At 38.0% G+C, this 11,833-nt stretch overlaps 1 protein-coding gene across 1 annotated transcript in view; it reads left to right on the plus strand.

Annotated features, from left to right (window-relative positions):
* LOC107748500 (zinc finger ZZ-type and EF-hand domain-containing protein 1-like) overlaps window positions 1-9,328 on the plus strand; it is a 47,179-nt gene extending 37,851 nt beyond the window's left edge. The window contains exons 51-54 of the mRNA XM_016563292.1: window positions 718-883; window positions 2,042-2,192; window positions 6,750-6,821; window positions 8,413-9,328. Coding sequence (XP_016418778.1) covers window positions 718-883; window positions 2,042-2,192; window positions 6,750-6,821; window positions 8,413-8,493 — 470 coding nt within the window. The 3' untranslated portion in view covers window positions 8,494-9,328. The remainder of the gene's footprint in view (window positions 1-717; window positions 884-2,041; window positions 2,193-6,749; window positions 6,822-8,412) is intronic.
* Window positions 9,329-11,833: the final 2,505 nt, after the last annotated feature.

The raw sequence follows: 11,833 nt of genomic DNA on the forward strand, positions 1-11,833 counted from the left end.
ATTTTAGTTGTAGTTAACGATAATAACCCCGGTTCGTGTTAGATGGCGGCAAAGGTGATCTAAATGTAAAAATATGCAAAATAAGCATGAATGAATACATCGACTGACACTGATAAATTAAAACAAAAAAATGAACTGATATGGTTCTGATATATTGTGCATCTCTACTGTAAAGTTTATCCATTAAAGAATTCTCATCCATAACCCAGTTGCTGCCATTAGACCATTTACACACAAGCATTTTATAACGCCATTTCATGTGCGAGACGAGTGCAGTGGTCAAACGTGTCTGTCTAGCACATGTTTACATAGAAGAGCATTGAAGTACAATGCTAAAATATATTCACTGTTGTTGGCCCCTAAGTCTGTAAACTTCTGAGCATATGATTGATCATGTCTGTCAGTACTGGGTCACAAGTAGCTTTGAACTCCTCTCCTGTGTCTCATCCACCTTTAATTGAAGAATTAATAGACTTGTGCACCTTCTGCTCTGTTTCTGATGTTATTATTCTGTAATGGAATATCAAATGGGTTTCTCAGCCATGGAAGCAGAGCCTCATTTATTACTCATTTGCTTTTTCACAGATGAGGCTTAAGAAGGTAAACAAGAGAAAGAAAGCAGCCCCACGTGTGAATTTATATTCTTCTTGCTTTTATATTCTTTTGAGTTTGCAAGTTGGCTAATGAATTCACTTTTATGTTTTTGAACCTAAACAGGTTTTGAGATCCTGAAGCAGATGCTAGCAGATAAGCAGGCGCTATCTCACCTCCCGCTGGCTGACATCTGGGAGTGGCAGGTGGGCGTGGCCTGTCGGCAAACAGGAAACCAGCGGCTGAAAGCTATTCACCTGCTGCTGCGGCTCTTGCAGTGTCCGTCTCAATGGTGTGTCCCTTCTTACCTTTCTGATCTTTTTAAAAGCTTTGACAGCATCTATTAAACCGAACAAAAGGTAGTCGGTTCATCCTGCAGTGCTTAAAAGCCAAGCCGCCCCACTATTCTAAAGAGATGAGGCAGCAACTTCCTTTCAGAACCTGGTTCTGTCAGGTCAGTTCTACACTCTGTGGACGGCAGGTGCAACTTGGCCCAGTTTATCAAGTGCGCTTCTCTTCCTTCCACCCTGCAACCTCGTTCTTGTTTCTGAACAGCGGTGAGTCCTTGTGATGCCTGAATCAAGTAGACAGGAATATTGTGCATCATCTCACTGGCGGTTTTCCTCTAAACCACTTCTTGAATGGTTTATATTAACTTTTGCTCATTCGTTTGTGTGTTTTGTATTGGTGAGCATTCAGATTTACACAGCGTTTGCGTAACGCATCTGACTATGGCTTTCTGCCTTGATTGTTCCCATGGCAACAAGGTCACATGTCAGGGGGATTTGCATGATTTCCATGGCGTTTGGACACAGTTACATCATCATCATCAGCAGACAGAGCGTGTATGAGAGAAATAGAGACATGGACCTGTGGTGTCAGATGAGTTAGCGAGGTTAAGGAATAGCCCATGCAAATGGCCACCTACCCAACGCAAGGGGAACATTAACCGGGCAAATGAAACAATCACGTAGTTCAAATATGTGACCCTGGACCACAAAACCAGTCATAAGGTCAGTTTTTCGAAATTGAGATTTATACATCATCTGGAAGCTTGAATAAATAAGCTTTCCATTGAGGTATGGTTTGTTAGGATAGGACAATATTTGGCCGAGATACAACTATTTGAAAATCTGGAATCTGAGGGTGCAAAAAAATCAAAATATTGAGAAAATCGCCTTTAAAGTTGTCCAAATGAAGTTCTTAGCAATGCATATTACTAATCAAAAATGAAGTTTTGATATATTTACGGTAGGAAATGTACAAAATATCTTCATGGAACATGAACTTTACTTAATATCCTAATGATTTTGGCATAAAAGAAAAATCGATAATTTTGACCCATACAACGTACCCCTTTAAGACTGGTTTTGTGGTCCAGGGTCACATATGAGTAATGATCATTTAGTGTAATGACCTCACGTTTTGATTGTTGTGTGTATAAACATAGGGCTTGTGACCTCACACTTCTGCGGCCGCTGTGGCAGCTCTTCACTACTATGGAAAGTGGTTTGATTCAGGACCCCACCAGCATCACGGTCCTCCTTCCTCTCCATCGCGCTCTCACTGAGCTCTTTTTCATCGCTGAAGTCAAGGCTATGGTGAGTGACCATCGTCTTCCTCCTTTCTTAAGCATCTCTTTTAAGAACATTCATAAGAAAAGGCATAAAGAGTAACAGCACAGGAGATCATTAGGTAGAGTAAATAATTTAGATATTTTATTTAATTATTTATTTACGTGTTTTTTTATTATTTACGTTACACTACTGCTCAGAAATCTGGGGTGCTTTTATTTAATGCTTTTACTCAGCAAGGACACATTAAATTAAGACACATTAAGTTTCCACAAAGATATTAAGTAGCACAACCATTTTCAACATTGATAAGAAATGTTTCTTGTGCAGCAAATCAGCATATTAGAATGATTTCTGAAGGATCATGTGACACTGAAGACTGGGGTAATGGCTGCTGAAAATTCATCTTTGCACCACAGGAATACATTACATTTGAAAATATATTAAAATAGAAAGAATTTCATTTAAGGTGCATAATTTCTCAGCATTTTTGATTCTTAATCTTTATTTGATCATTTATTTTGGTATGCGTTAAGAGTTATGCATACAGGTGCATCTCAATAAATTAGAATGTCGTGGAAAAGTTCATTTATTTCAATAATTCAACTCAAATTGTGAAACTCGTGTATTAAATAAATTCAATGCACACAGACTGAAGTAGTTTAAGTCTTTGGTTCTTTTAATTGTGATGATTTTGGCTCACATTTAACAAAAACCCACCAACTCACTATCTCAACAAATTAGAATACTCCATAAGACCAATAAAAAAAACATTTTTAGTGAAATGTTGGCCTTCTGGAAAGTATGTTCATATACTGTACATGTACTCAATACTTGGTAGGAGCTCCTTTCGATTTTGCTTGACAATCCTCATAAGGCTGCGGTTCTCTCGGTTGGTTGTGCATCTTTTTCTTCCACACTTTTTCCTTCCACTCAACTTTCTGTTAACATGCTTGGATACAGCACTCTGTGAACAGCCAGCTTCTTTGGCGATGAATGTTTGTGGCTTACCCTCCTTTTGAAGGGTGTCAATGATTGTCTTCTGTACAACTGTCTTCCCCATGATTGTGTAGCCTAGTGTAAACTGAGAGACCATTTTGAAGGCTTAGGAAACCTTTGCAGGTGTTTTGAGTTGATTAGCTGATTGGCATGTCAGCATATTCTAATTTGTTGAGATAGTGTATTGGTGGGTTTTTGTTAAATGTGAGCCAAAATCATCACAATTAAAAGAACCAAAGACTTAAACTACTTCAGTCTGTGTGCATTGAATTTATTTAATACACGAGTTTCACAATTTGAGTTGAATTACTGAAATAAATGAACTTTTCCACGACATTCTAATTTATTGAGATGCACCTGTATGCCTGGGTAACAGACGTGAATTGCTCCGTCCTTCAGACAGCGATGATAAAACACTACCAATCATTTTAGATGCATATACTTAGGGTAAATTGACAAATGTGTCCCCTTAAAGTTATTTATTCTGCCATCGGCTCTGTCTGGACAGTAGCACCTTGTGGCAACCCTGCATTCATAATAAAATCGTTTTGTTCTCTGAATCATCCTTCAGCATCTCTAAGTGGGAACATTTATATTGAGCCCAGAATTCTGGGAGGCATCCAGGTGACGTACAATAATTATTTAGTGCTGTCATGTAATAGGAAATAGTAATGTGATGATATGTGAAAAACTGGACTGGAGAGCATTAATGTCAGACTTAATTCAGTCTGAATCACGTCAGGGTCTGTATGCGTGAGTGTCTGTCAGGGGAGTGCCATTAAAGTGAGTCTTCCACTCATACCCATATGATTTACTGAGTATCTTATATCCACCTGCACAACTGTCTGTTGAGTGTGTAGTGTCTGAAGGCCAGAGTTTCCGTGTTTGTATTCTACACTCACATTCAAAAATATTTGAAACGCCTACCTTTAATCTGACATTATCCCTAAGGACCCTGTTTACATGGTGTAGCATGCAAGTCCACAAGACTTTAGAATGATAAATCTTTATGATTGACTGTTCATAATGCTGGTCCTGTTTACCAATGGAGGATCCTCAGCTTAAACTAAGTTTAACTGGATCCCCTAGATAATCCATATGCATGGGCCTGTGTAAAAATATAAAATTGTACAAAATCCATCACTTTATGATTCATGGTGATTTGGTGCAGTGTCCTCTTAAACAGTGTTTGAAAGAACATAGACAGAGTTTTCTATATTAGTCTTTCTATTGTCTTGTGAATGTACAGGTGCCCCATAGGGTATTTGGACACTTTTCACTTAAGAAATATATCGGTAAACAAAAATCAGTGATTTACAACACTTCAGTCATTTGATTTGTTGAGCTGTTTTTGCAATGACTTTTAAACGACTGGTTCCAATATAAAGTTGGATGTGTGTAGTCAGTTGCTCTAAAGTTCACACAAGCATCATAGCAGAGTAACCACAGGTGTAGAACGTCTGACAAACTTTTTTGGGCGGGGGAAAGGTTTCACTTAGAAAGTGTTTTTTGCTATATTTCTTAACACTTAAGTCCATTTGATATTTTGTTATATAATGCAAAGATATTCATGCATATGTCAGAGTGGCTTTAGTTTCCAAACACTTTATAATTGTTTGGTAGAGAAAAACCGGCCACTAGGGGACACTAACACACCTCTTTGTATTCAAAGTAGGCCAAAATATTCTTAAAGAACATGGTATAGTAACACACAGAGTTCAGAGAAACAAACACATAATGACATATCCTGATGTGTATATTTATAAACATCTATGTCATGTAAAGCCTCTACTCTACTCTCATGCCTGAGTGAATGGCTCTTTCTTTGAGCCTGTGAATGGGAGGAAAGGTTTTATGACAATACTCTTTTATCCTTGAGCTGTTATCCTTTAACAGCCAAGTTGGACACAATATGAAGTGGTTTATGTGTGTGTTTGAATGGGAAATGTTTAAGTGAGCATTAGTCTCAAGGACTTGTTGAGTGGTTACACCAGTAGATGCTCAACACTGTTTGGCCTCATTATGAAGAGCCTTAATCTCTCCCACAGCCACTGCACTTCTCAGAACTGACCATAAAGATTGCAAACCTCTCAGCAGCCAGATGGTCATGACTGATCCTTTGTTTATTTTCAGTAAGGCAACACTAGAAAATGGGATCAGAATGCTTAACTAATGGGAGCTTGTCGGCTCACATTTGCATGAGAGTTTCAGCATGTCATTGCTCAGTTTTTGCACCGGAAATGAGACAGAAAGAAGAAAAAACAGATAAGAAGTTCAGACTCGTTCTGTCTTCCTCTCCTCTAGTGTAGTATACTCATTTCTGCGGGATGATAAAAGCCCCTACTTCACAGAGGAAGTGGTTTCGAATGTGTTCTGACATGACTAAAGCTGCAACCTCTCCACAGTCTACAGAAATTTCTGTCAAGAAGTATGTTGAGATGTCTAGATGCCATTCGGATTGGTGTAGAAGAGGTGTGTGATCTGACCAGCTTCTGTTAACCCAAAGTATCATAACTCCTCCCACTAAAGTCATTCAAACTGAGCTGTCAGCAAGGAGGTTATTTGACAAGATTAAGGAGACTGAACAAGATATTGTCACGTGATCCTTCAGAAATCATTCTAATATGTTGAATCTGTTGTCAGTGCTGAAAACAGCTATGCTGCTTAATAATTTTGTGGAAACCATTTCAACCAGTCAAAATATACAAACTAACTATATAAATAAAATTAGGACAACAAAATAAAAATTTCAGTGAAGAGTGATATCTGTGCGCAAACTTCCTTTTAAATGTTTAACGTCATCTTTTGTGCTCTACCTGTTCAGTTTCCCATTCGTCATTAGCATTCGCTTTTCTAGCCTAGTGTGCCATCTGGAGTTCATGAACACATTTCAACAGTGTATGGCTAATTCTTGCCAATCTGTGCATGAGTATGCATTAGCCTTGTCAACCTAGTTGTGTGTTGTTTATACTGTACATATTGTCACTATAGAAGTTTACCTTGATATGAACATGTTCACTGATTTTTCAGGGTTTAACACAACACAGTACTTCTTTTTAAACAATGCACTTATGTATTGTATTATGCCTACTTCACATAACATGTTTATGGGTTCCACCATATTCCCTCAAAGGTTCCCCAGAGATCGTATAACAGCCTCTGCATAACACAGAAATACTTATTTATAGACTCTAGACTTTGATCAATGTGAAATACCTGGAACAGTGCAAATACTCCTACCTCAGGAAATGAGATGGCAGAGGCAGGGCTGATTTAGATGGTGTCTGGTTTGATTCAGAGTTATGTCATCAGCAGCATGGTGCTACTCCAAACTCCAGATTAACAGCTCCTGCTGAGTTACAGGAGTGTGAGCCAGTATATGGTGAATGACTCTAGTCTTACTGGCTTTGAATTGAACCGACCTCTCTTAAAATTGCTTTCCTGGCAGGTGCTGTAGAATAAATTCAGCATTTTTTGCAGCTTGCTTTATATATATCGATGAACTTTAAAGGGGCTAAATGTGTCAAATTCATGTTGTGGCTAAATATCAAAGCTGTTTTATGTGTCTTTTCATTTGTCCATCAGGAGCAGGACGTTCTGCAGGAGTATCTTCTTGCTCTCACTACCAATGAACAGCTAGTAGTGCGCACTGCTCAGGTAAGACTGCCACAGTTCCTGTAGTGTTCATATACATTTTTTAATTTTTAATTTTATTTTACCAGTTAACAGCCATGAGCATGTCCGAGAAGGTATGCCATGACCACATTTGTAACATTAAAATTAGAGAAGTAAAAAAATAGTATTCTGTAAGGTTTATGTAAATAAACCTTGTAAATAAAAATGGCTTGTCCATTTAACTTGTTAATTTAGTACAATTCATTATTTAAAAAAAACAAACTAGTAGCATAAGTACCAGATTTGTATTTATTTTATGGAATTTGATTAATTAGCATATAATATAATTTTGTAGTCATATTTGTGATCAGTATATACAGATGAATAATTTGACATAAAGGACAATAGACTTTGGAATACAATGTATAGTTAGTAAGTGTTGTGTAGTTGAAGATGGCATACAGTATGAAGACACTAAACTGATGCAGCCATATTTAAATGAGTACACATATATACCAGGAGCCACAAAGGGTTTTCAGTGGTCTTGGTTCACTGCTATAAAATGAGATGTGGCAGAGCCTAGTGCATTAACTCATGCCATAAAGCTGGAAGGACAGGAAACCACAGCACAGTGGAAACGTGAATGTTTGTCAAATGGACGGCTGCATCTAGTGTCCCACCATATGCTGATGAGTAATAATGATCCTGTAATGTCTAATAGTGTGTAAAGCTTGTTTTATTAGCAAACTTTGATGACAGACAGTCATTGTACAGTATGGATATTTGATGCAAAATTAGAGAGTGTATCTTATTACTGTACAGTAGCAATCCCATTTGTTGTTTGATATCGTTTCTGTTGCAATAACATTCGTTGTAGTATAGATTAATAAATGAAATTTGAGAAAATAATTCTATCAAATTTTTTTCTCGAGTTTTGAGTAAGAGCATTTCACCTTTGTTCACATAGACAGATAACAGCATTAGTGAAATAAATATTTGTGCTCAAACCAAATATTATGCTTAAATAGCTGAACATCAGAAAGGATATCGATTAAAAACACCTGTGTCGATTTTCGCATGAGGCATGCGGCGTACCCATTATCCATATACAGTACATGTGTGTGAGAGTGTGTTTGTGTGTGGGCTGTGGGCAACTCTATTGCATTTAGTCATTAACCCCATTATCGTGTTCGGTGTGGCACAGCCTCATCTCCGGCACAGGGGCGACTAAAGGAACACATTGTGTTGTGTAGGACGGGATTAATGCTCTGTATTTATCTTATCCCAAGCACCTTTTTAGCTCAAATATAAACATGCTTGTAATATTCATGAAAGCCAAACAAGTGGTTTGATGTTGTTAACAAAATAGCGTTTTTGTGGCAAAAAAGTTTTTAAATGGGCCAAACAGCGACATATTTGAAGTGTGATAATTGTGTGTTTGTGTGTGAGTGTTTTTGCTGAGCTCTGAGGGCCACAGGTGTTTTGCTTAATGGTTTTTCTCTCTTACTCTCCCTCTCTCTGATTTTTTCTGCCATTGTTCCACCCCCCCACCCCCCTCTTTCTTTCTCCTCCTGTACTCATTCACTCATTTCTCATTTCTTTATATCGTTCTCTCCCCTGTTTTATTGCACAGGCGCTGAAGAACATCGCCGCCATCAGCCTGGCCATTAATTACCCAAATAAATCCACTAAGCTGCTCAACCTGTCCCCCTGAAAGAGGGATGAAAGAGATGAAGATGAGAGAAGGGAAGCTTGCCAGAGGCCCATGGGAACGGCCTTCTGCGCTCGACGGCTGCGTCAGGAGCGGGCCACCTATCGTCTTCCAGAAAAACCCACCCCTTCGCTGTTAACTCATAAAGTGGGGGGCACAGTGATCTCGCGCCTCTTCATAATCGCTGTTTCTCATCTCGTTTGAAAAAGTTTCCTCTTGAAATGAAGGCGTTTTCTTTTTCTTTTTCACCTTGTCCATTTTACCTCTGCTTTAACAATGAGGGTTTAGTGGGCTGTGCCAAATTTGTTTCTCACCTATAAGCACATGTTTCTTTCTCTGTTCCTTCGTTTTCTTTTTCGTAAAAACCACCGTGGGCAAGACAATCGATCAAAGTGAAAGCAGGTCACCTTTCCCTGCCTCACACGCTCTCTCTGGACATGTTGCCTAAAAATACAAAGCTGCCGACGCAGTCTCATCCTTCAAAGTGGCCCGAGACTACACATACAACTACTATATCAATACCTGTCTGAAACCTTGGGGCCTTCTCTCTCTTCACCCGCAGTGCAGCCTGATGAGCTGATGTTTGTTCAGTACTAGCAGCTAGCAGTTACACTCGAAAACCACATGCTTCTAGACAAATGTCAGCTGATGTTTGTGAGTAAATAAAAAATTTTTAAAAAATGAGTTTGATGTGCCATGTGAGTCCAGAAGGCGCCGTTTGCCTTAAGAGTGCAGCTCAAAGTGATCTTGCGACTGATTGTGGGTCAGTTAACAAAGATATATAACGTGTCCTAGTAAGAGGAATGTCAGCGCTTGTGTCTTACATTGTCATGTCCCAGATTCTCAACTCGCTTATAATGCTGCATACCACCATGAAATTGTTTCTCATCTCGTTTGAAAAAGTTTCCTCTTGAAATGAAGGCGTTTTCTTTTTCTTTTTCACCTTGTCCATTTTACCTCTGCTTTAACAATGAGGGTTTAGTGGGCTGTGCCAAATTTGTTTCTCACCTATAAGCACATGTTTCTTTCTCTGTTCCTTCGTTTTCTTTTTCGTAAAAACCACCGTGGGCAAGACAATCGATCAAAGTGAAAGCAGGTCACCTTTCCCTGCCTCACACGCTCTCTCTGGACATGTTGCCTAAAAATACAAAGCTGCCGACGCAGTCTCATCCTTCAAAGTGGCCCGAGACTACACATACAACTACTATATCAATACCTGTCTGAAACCTTGGGGCCTTCTCTCTCTTCACCCGCAGTGCAGCCTGATGAGCTGATGTTTGTTCAGTACTAGCAGCTAGCAGTTACACTCGAAAACCACATGCTTCTAGACAAATGTCAGCTGATGTTTGTGAGTAAATAAAAATTTTTTAAAAAATGAGTTTGATGTGCCATGTGAGTCCAGAAGGCGCCGTTTGCCTTAAGAGTGCAGCTCAAAGTGATCTTGCGACTGATTGTGGGTCAGTTAACAAAGATATATAACGTGTCCTAGTAAGAGGAATGTCAGCGCTTGTGTCTTACATTGTCATGTCCCAGATTCTAAACTCACTCATAATGCTGCATACCACCAGGAAATGTAGAGCACTATGTACAGCAATATCACTTTATGTTGTGCTGCATGCAACACTGGACTCAACCATATTGTCCATTACTGTTAGTGACATATCGGTTGGTGTTTTATAGATGTGTTCTGTAATATTACTGATGTTCTGAACTGTTTGATCAGTTCGGTTAGTAGTGGATGGTCTTAAGGTGCACAACTTGATAATCATAAACTTCATCCATCGAAGTGGTTTCCTTCATATCTAGCGATTGAGACTCACCAGTATTTTAACTGTGGTGACATGGATACGGTTATGGAAGCTTTGTTGCTTTTAAAAAGTATATATTATATCATTATTATCATTACAGGGACATTATTGGATGAATCTTGAGTAAATCGTTTAATTGGCTAATTGAGAGATTTGTTGCTGCTTTGCTGGTCAGGTAAAGGCTGTTCTTAGCTCTAACCAATGTTTATCCAAATAATATTTTTTTTTGTTTGTTTTTTTCTTTGCCCTGTAGCCAAATGTTTCTCTTTTTTATGAAATATCGCAGTAGTCATTGAGGATTTTTTTGTGTTCTTTACAGGGGTATTCAGGTCTGTGATGATTTTTATTTCAGTTTGATTTGATTTTAGTCAGAAAGGAATTGAAATAGAGGGTTATTTATGCCAAAGAATCATTATTGTATGAAAGACAACGCAAAGAAATGTATATTTATCGTCCGGAAGGAGGGTCTTCTGTTGGGGTGGTTGGTGGTGTTGGGCTCCAGCGACAGACACAGATCCTTTAGTTCTCTGTTTTTGTTTACATGTGTACTAGCATGGAGCACTGGCTATGTTTGATGCTGCTGCTCAGCCTCAGTTCAGGTGGGTTTCAAAATGTCTGCCAGGAAATCGTCCTGTCACTATTAAGCCTCAGATATTAACAAACAATGTGCCTATGTTTAAAATGAAGCAATCTTAATTTAATCTTCATATCATTGTAAAAGTCCTCTCTTCAACTATTTTTAAAGAAAATGATAGTTTAATTTGGAGCATTTTCTATCTATTTTATTTTTATGAATGTCTTTTTTGTTTCAGAGTTCGTGGCTTCAGTTGTTTTGAATTTGACATGAATGTATATAGTTGTGAATATGGATAATTGCATAAATAATTGATATGAAAATGATTTTTCTGTCAGCCTCCCACATTAAAGAAATGTCAGAATAATGTACTATATTGTTGTAAGTTTACACTTGATCCTTTTGAATTGATTTGCTATGTCACACAAAAAAGAAACCACAAACCTGCTTTGGGTTGATTGCTCATTTGTTTTTAATTAAAAAAGCAAGATTTGCAAATTCATGTGCCTGGAGGTTTCCTTCTCTTTTCTGGAAAGTCATTTAGAAGTCAAAACCTGAGCATATTTTGGTTCATTTTAGATGACAATTCAGTCTTTGGGCATTTGTTGGTGCGCTGTAAAGGTTTCAAGTTTTATTATATACAGTGTATCAAAACCTGAATTGAAAATTCATTTGTATCTATTTTTATTTTGTTTAACTTACTTTTGTTTTCATAATAGTGGCATTATTATACTGTTTTTATAATAAAAGTTTTTTTTTCCCCCCAGTTATGCTAGGTTTTATTTTAGTTAACAAAAATGTTTATTTAATTTTTGTTTATGGTAATAACACTCCATTAAGCTGAAAGAAGAATGTGCTATGTAGAGTTAACTTCAATTTATTTTGCTGCTGTAAATTATACTTCAGGTGCATCTCAATAAATTAGAATGTCGTGGAAAAGTTCATTTATTTCAGTAATTCA

The sequence above is a fragment of the Sinocyclocheilus rhinocerous genome, unplaced genomic scaffold (assembly GCF_001515625.1).
Source record: "Sinocyclocheilus rhinocerous isolate Xijiao unplaced genomic scaffold, SAMN03320098_v1.1 scaffold230, whole genome shotgun sequence".
NCBI lineage: Eukaryota > Metazoa > Chordata > Actinopteri > Cypriniformes > Cyprinidae > Sinocyclocheilus > Sinocyclocheilus rhinocerous.